This window comes from Aptenodytes forsteri, unplaced genomic scaffold (assembly GCF_000699145.1).
Source record: "Aptenodytes forsteri isolate BGI_AS27 unplaced genomic scaffold, ASM69914v1 Scaffold9, whole genome shotgun sequence".
NCBI classification, from domain to species: Eukaryota; Metazoa; Chordata; class Aves; order Sphenisciformes; family Spheniscidae; genus Aptenodytes; species Aptenodytes forsteri.
Window position 1 is genome coordinate 4,212,210 of NW_008796217.1, and position 7,540 is coordinate 4,219,749.

General features: G+C 41.4%; 1 protein-coding gene across 2 annotated transcripts in view; it reads left to right on the forward strand.

The window, feature by feature from the left end:
- Nucleotides 1–7,540, forward strand: part of UBE2E1 (ubiquitin conjugating enzyme E2 E1) — a 44,415-nt gene that overhangs the window by 34,445 nt on the left and 2,430 nt on the right. For both annotated transcript variants that reach the window (XR_002086319.1, XM_009288605.2), the window contains exon 3: nt 1,650–1,782. Coding sequence is in view for 1 of the 2 variants with exons in the window: in XM_009288605.2 (XP_009286880.1) it covers nt 1,650–1,782 (133 nt within the window). In the remaining variant the exon portion in view is untranslated. The remainder of the gene's footprint in view (nt 1–1,649; nt 1,783–7,540) is intronic.

The following is a 7,540-nucleotide window of genomic DNA, read 5'->3' on the forward strand; positions in this document are numbered from 1 at the left end:
AGGAGAGAAATCTTTCCCTAGTGGCTGGTGCGTCAGTTTGCAGAGAACCTGTCTCCCTTTACTGCTTTCTTACATGCTTTCCTTCCCCTGGAAGCATGCTTTTAGTCATAGCTTCGCTATTGTTGAACTATTTAGCACCAACATATTGTGAACTTTTATTTTTAGTTTAATCTGAAAATAAAATTTTAGGTTTGATAACAGAATTAACTCCCTTTCTCTCCCCTGATTCCCCTGCTGTCAAGAGCATGTTCGCCAGTACTGCAAAGAGCAGGGGAAAAAAGCATGTCTGATCACTGTTGTTACATTGAGAATTTATGTTTTTGTAATTGTATTTCTATTTGTAACACTGTTGCTAACACCTAGCAATTACTCTGGTTCCCTTTACATTAATCAAATGCACATTGTCATATATATATATTGAATTTATTGGATTGCCTTCCCTCTCAAGTAATACTGCTCCATGATTGTTATAATATGAAAAGAGCCTTTTTTAATCCTTCTGTCTTATATTAGCCTTGTTAAAAGAATGGGGAAAGAAGAGCAAGGCTGGTTTTCATTGTATTAGGGATGTTAAAATCCAGCCCTTTACAGAACAAGGGGAGAAGAGATTTCCAAAGTCATAGCACATCCATGATGGAAAAAGCTGTGTCAGCACCTCCCTTTATGCAAAGGGAGTTTTCAGCTCTGGCATCTTACAGATAAAATACTACCGTAGCAGCACAGAAAGAAAGAGGTAGCAATGGAGTCCTAAACCATTAATGGCTTTATAGGTTGAGCTGTACTTAGAACTACTCAGTGACATATGGCACACTGCAGAATACAAGTGTCTGAGGATCTCAGTAAAACTAATTTTCAACAAGCAGACATTTGTGTTCTGCAACACCTTTAGTTTGTACTGCTCTTGGTGAGCTGCTGGCAAGTTAGGGAGAATCTAGAATTAGACAAAGCTGATTTGAGAAAGCGCTGTTTTAATTTGACACAGTGATTTTAATTCCCCTTACAAAAGCAGTTCCACAATACAAACAATATCAATGGGATGAGTTTTAGAAATCAGTGTAGCAAAATGATAAAAGTGTAGAAAATTTTGACATTTAAGAGTATCATCATGTATTTGGCTTCCTTCGATTATACCATGAGCCTTGGTTTAGCAATAATACAGAAATATATTTTATATTTTAATTTTAAAGAACACACAAGATTAATAAAATCAACATAAGTCCTTTATTTATTTATTATGGTCTTTGATAACAGTTTTATTAAGGCTGAGCTGAAAGAGCCATTTCTGAAATACAGTAGGAAATTGTTCTTTGAAACTTAACTTCTCCGTTGTGTTGAAATTGTGTAGCGTGTTTAGGAGTAGTTCTGGGCAATGCTGCTCTTATAAATGCCAGGGGAGAGAAGCTGAAAACCATACCCCACCTCTAGTTTCTCAGCTTTGCTAAGCAGTCTGGAACACTGGATAAGTCCAGGTAAGATCTCTGAGGTTTTGGAAGCGTTCAATCTACTTTTAATCCCTGTCTTTACTTCAGGTGGTGTATGAAGTGTGACACTGAAAACTTTCTTCCATATCAGACTTGAAGAATGTAAGAGGTCATATTTATTTGAACTGTGGTAATATTCCTAAACCATTTGGTGTTTTTCTCTCTTAGCGCTGGCCCCAAAGGTGATAACATCTACGAATGGAGATCAACCATTCTAGGACCTCCAGGTTCAGTCTATGAAGGAGGTGTTTTCTTCCTTGACATCACATTTACACCAGAATATCCTTTCAAGCCTCCAAAGGTAAGAGACCTGTAGCGGACATCTTAAGTCATGAACGCTCAACAGACCATCAAGTAGCAAGCAGTGTTAATGGAATGCAGCCCATTTGAAAGCCACTCTCTTTAAGAACGTGCTTAAGCTCATTTTAGACATTACATTGGTTTCTATTTGCTCATGTTAACAGCTTTTCCAATCCTCTTGATCACTATTTTAGAGCTTGTTTTCTTTTTCCCTGCTTCTGTTTACAAGAGGTCCTAAGCAATTAGTGCAAGCATCAGGACAGGACTGAGAAACTGAAAAGTAAATAAACTTGGGGAGAGGAGAAAGGATGCAAATACTTGTTTCTCAAACCACTCAGTTACCATAAGCATAACAGTTATGTGTGTTTTGGCCACTAAAGTAGTATTTAATTTTTCAGTTTTGTTGGGTACTTGTGTTGTTCACTACTTGTACAGTAACAAACTTTTTCTGTAGGTGTGTTATATTTGTGAAGCTTTTATATTCCAGTGTTGTTATGTTCCAATGCTACAAGGCAAATACCAGTGTAAGTGAATGTTATCTTGTGGTTCACATACTTGGCCAGAGGAAGAGTGTTGGGTTACAAGACGAGGTGGTTGTGTATACACTTCATGTTTGCCTTGTATCTGAAAGCATTTATGTGCATGTTTAACCTTCTACTTAAAAGTCGTTGCATTGATGAGATAAATGCCAGTGACTGCCCCATCTTCAGACTTTGGTCTAGTCTTCAGTAGAGAGGACTTGCCATAGTTCAGGCCATCAGTCCATCTCAGTGGAGACAATGCTAATTGGTCATACCAGCCAAATTAATAGAAGCCTCCCAAATTAAGGAAACTGTTTGACTGTTCTTGCTAGCATAACTTCAGGGTTTCTGGTACTATCAACAGGAGCTTAAATTCTACCCCTAAGCTAGGGCTCCGATTCACAAACAGCATGGTCTACCTTGGGGACATCTCTAGTGATTTCCTGCTGACGCCTGTCCATCCCTCTTTGGAGGTTCTCTGGCAGCACAGATGGTTCTCTTGTGTCTTGTGGTAGAGTTTAATTCAGTTCAGAATAGTTTTTCATTATTTTGGTTTCATTAGTTTGCATTAGATAATTTATTGTCCAACCAACTATATGCAATATCTTACGTCATGAGCCCAGTAAGCATTTAAAGAGGGAGCTTTTACCTTCCCAAGTGTGCTTTGCTACACCTTTGCTTTCTATGCTACAGGTCAGAAGCATTTACCGTCCCAGGCTTATCCAGCCTGATGCCTTAGAAGACCATGTTATAACTACTAGTGGTATTGAGACAGCCCTATATGCCAAGTTCCCTGATGCAGAACCAAAGATACAGTTTTGTCATTCCAGCTCAGCCCTGCTTTCTGCTCTGCGCTTCTAACAGGGATCTCTTTGCCTTTGTCTTTGGATCTAAACCCTCACCCAGATGAAAAGAAGGGTGGGAATAAAAAAAACCAGGCACCACTGAGTGAGGCCTTAAAAGACTAGTTTAGTGGAGATTCACTGTATTGTAGCAGAGTTGCATTTAAATGGAGTCTTTCATCTAGCAGAGTCCAAGTTGGTTTACAAACCATATATATGTATGGAAGTAAGATACATATAGCTTCAGTCACATTGAGATGGGATATAGGAGAAAGCGCAGCAGTGCTCTAATAGAACGTACTTGTGCTACTTGGGTACTTCAGGTTTAAAATGAAGAACCTTTCTTTTGCTGAGAACTGAAGACTCTTATAGTGGCTCCTGTGTTAACACCTACACTATGTTTAATCAATGATAATGTGGAAAATATAATTATCACATTGCTTCTCCTTTATTCCCACTAATTTGTTGATTTCAGATTGCCCAACTGCTTGCAGTGACTGTAAATGTTGTTTGTGGGTCATCTGGAAGTGGTAGGACTAATGTAATTACCATAGCCTTCCTATATTTGTCTTTTAGGGCAAGAAATAAAGAAACAGCTAGTTGAAACAAAACCCAGTGTATCGTTTTGAATGATAAGCACTAGTAGAGCAGTAGAGTGGTTGAAGGTCATTTCAAAAGCCTTGACCTCTGAAAAGATTAACCTCTCTAGAGTGAAAGGACTAGTTTCCCTTGAATCTTCCTTGGTAAGTCTTGCAAGACGGGTGGAAGAAAACCTCTACTGCCTCTGAGTCCTTGGTAATTCTTATGAGGACAGTTGCTGCTGTGCGCTGCCCCGTGGTGAAGTGCCTATAATAGAACACATTTCATAACTTGAAAATGAAATGTCATTAAAGGATTTACCTTCTTAAATAAAGTGAGGTGAAACTGGTTATCCTGGCAGGCTTCCAAGGCCTTAGGAATATGCGTGATAGAAGGTGTTGAGGCATAGCCACTATTGACAAATGCTGTGTGGTTGACGAGCATCCTAGAGGTGTGTGATGAAGGATATACAGGTGCAGTCTTTGAGGACTGGGTCTAGCTCCAGCTGAGAGTTTGATTCAGTATGTTGGAGCAAACTTTTGAGGGGAGGATGTTGCTATAGGAGAGCCAGAGGACTGTGCTGGAAGCGATACTAACAGAATCCTGGAAGGATATAAAGAGGGACTGCACTACTGTACTTGAGGCTGGAGAAATTAAAGGTCTTAAAATTTGACTTGGAAATGCATTGCACAGTACCAGGAACTTCAGTGGGAGAAATCTGATACAGGGACAGATACTTTCTCTCCTGTATAATGGAGTTCTTTTGCATTTACTGAGCATTCCATACAACGCTTTGAAGATGTTAGCGTTAATCTGTTCTCTGCTTTTATGTTTTCTCATTTTGTGTGGTATTCTGGTTTTGCCTTTGTTTCAGATAGCAACTGAGTCAGGCACATGCCGGGTGGGCCTGGATTCAGGAGAATCCAATAAACAAGTATAATTAGAATTTAAGAGTTCAGTACTTAGTCCTCAAGATGATTGCTATTCTTTTATACTACTACAATGGACGTTTTCCCAAGAGTTACATTATAGTTGGGTTAGATTTCATTTATTGAGGTGAAAACAGTAGCTTGTGTTGACCTGGTGTGTGCTTTGATCATTTGTATTAATAACCTCTAACCAATTCCTTCCCCTCACTCCCATTTTGCTGCCTGTGTAAATTAACCTCTGCTATCACTTCAGGTTAAGGTTGAGATTAGCTGCTTTTATGCCTTTTCAAGAGCTGTGCTTAACTCTATGTAGTTACTGCATTAATGTAATCTCAGGTGGGACATTTCCAAAGGATTGTTCAGTTACACTATATTTTTCTACTATTCCATGTGCTGCTCTTTTGACCCTGAATACATTGTACTACCTTCTAAGTAACTCAGTTTCCCTTGGTTTTGGTCTGAATCTGCTAGCTTTATGTGATTCTTTTTTTTTTTTTCCCCTCTTTAAGGTGTATTGAACATTTACTTTAAATATTTTTGTTTGTTTTTAAGTGGGCCTCCAATTCCCCTCCCTCTCCCAGCTTCATTTGGGTTCCCTGCACGGCTGGCTTTTGTACCATCAGCAAAAATTGTAAATGGCAAACAGCTGGACTACATGTCTAACACCATCCCAGTTCTGACTTGCTGCTTAAGTGAAAACAAATTTAGATTTTTCCCACAGTGCTTTGGGTAGGTAGAGCTCCTCTAACTGTAGAAAACTGCTTTTGGTGCCATGGTTATAACCCTTAAGGATTATATCTTAAGGTTTCTTAAGGAGCCAGGCTGTTCTGCAAATACATGGGAGTCTTCTTTCTTTCTCTCTTTCCCTTCCTTCACGAATAATAATTAAAAAGTAAGTTTTATTCTTAAAGGCAAACAGGATTCGTGCTTTGTTATCGGTTATTAGTCAACTGGACTGAGAGACTGCCTACAGAGTCTTTAGCTTTTGTGCTCAGAATCAGGATTAACAACTTTCTGTCTTTACAAATTAGAACTCTTGACCTCTCGGTTAATTTGGTCCTTATTGTATCAAGTTGGAAATACTCCACGCTTCCCCTTCTGGAAGTGTTTAATCTGTTAAAATTATTACCTCACCTACATTTAGAAGCCTTCTTGGAAGGAGACCAAAGCTGCAGGTCAAATAGAGAAATACTGAGCAAGCAGTGGGGCTGGGCTGAGGGCTGCTCGGGAACCCAAGGCAGAGCTGTTGCCAGCGACTGCAAATGCCACAAACTTCTGTTTTGCCTGAAACAATATGGGTTGGGGCAGGTACCGCACAGTCAGATCCGCCCTCTGCTCAGGCTGATGTACATGGACTTCCACGTGACTGTAGGGAGTCATTGCTGCTTTTCCTCTGAAGATTAGATGGTCTAGGAAACAAAGGTCATTTTGGTTTCTTACCTGCTATACGTCTAAGGTTCTCTAGGTAGAAAGCAGCAGGGGTTCTTGGTTTTGGAGTTGCAGCTTGTTGCAGAAGGTGTGGGAGGGGGACACATCTCCACTGTCTTGCAGACATTTTGCTGTTCCCACCCATAATGTGCAAAAGTGTAGGGATTTGGGGGTTTTTTTATTTGTTTGCTTCCTGTTTTAATCTAAAATCCAAGCAGTTTACAAGGAACAAAGCAGAGTGTCTCCCTAAGCATGTAGTGTGGGTGTCTCCTGTGTGACAAGTAACTGCTTTTGCGAGTCTGAAAATAGCCCATGTGCTCTGTGCATCGGGAGCGTTCTTGGCAACACTGCACAGATGCAGTGCAAGGGGACACGCCAGGCACTGGGGTTTTGTAGCTGTGTCACCCCACCCCGTGCCTGCTCCCCGAGCCTGCGAGAGGGAGAGTCCACAGGCAAAATTTTTGCATCAGAAAGACGGTAGGAAAAATGAGGGTTGGCTGGCAAGTTTTGTGTGTGGGCTGGTCTAATCTCGAGAGAAAGCACTAGTGTGTTCTTGTCATACCGCACGCTTACCGAGTGTGTTTCGCAAATACCCCTGTGACCTATAAACAGACAATAAAATTTGTGGGTGTGGATAGCTGACAAATTCTGAGGATTTAGGGCATGAACCCACTAACCTTTATTCACGCAGATAATCCTAATTCATGCAAGTTCCACCAAATTTGTTGTCACTGTTCATCCAGTGAGTCAGAGTAAGGCCTTTCTGCAGGTCACATTGTATTCTCCTGGAAACAGCTTGCAGTGCTTTTGTTTTCCTTTCGGATAACTTCTGTGGCAAGCTGCCCGGCTCATTCACATCTCCCAAATTTGAAAATAATAAAATCCAACCAACTCCCCCGATTGCTGAGCTCTTAGAAGTGGTGGGAGCCGTGATTCCAAGTGCCCTGGCCTGTCTGGGGGATTTTACAAGTCCTTAGGAGCCCATCAGGAGAGAAATGCTGGTACCAAAGCCCCAGGCCCCTTTGCCGCTGTGAGCAAAAAGACAAAAGGTAATAAAAAAAATTTTAAAACCCCACAACCTGGGTATCGCAGTGACCGTAAGCAGCCAAGGTTGGAAACTTGGCCGTTGTTTTGCAGGGAGATGGTATGTGTGTTGTCAGCCGTGAGCCCATGCTGAGGCCGCAGTGATTCACCCCAGGGCTCCCATAAGTCACCCACGTTCTACGTTTCGGTTCCCTTTCCTTCGGATGGGAAGCCTGTGCCGTCACCTGTCACGGCGTGTGTAACACCACTCAGGGGTACTCGGAAGGGCTGGAAACGGTACTGCCAGCCCCGCGCTCGTGAGACTCTTACTTATTTTTTTTATTTTAAATCGGGCTCTCTTTGGTTTGCCTCCGGCATCAGAGATGTACCCGGGCCGTATCTGTTGTTTTACCCTGGAACTACCGGTGGGAAACGGC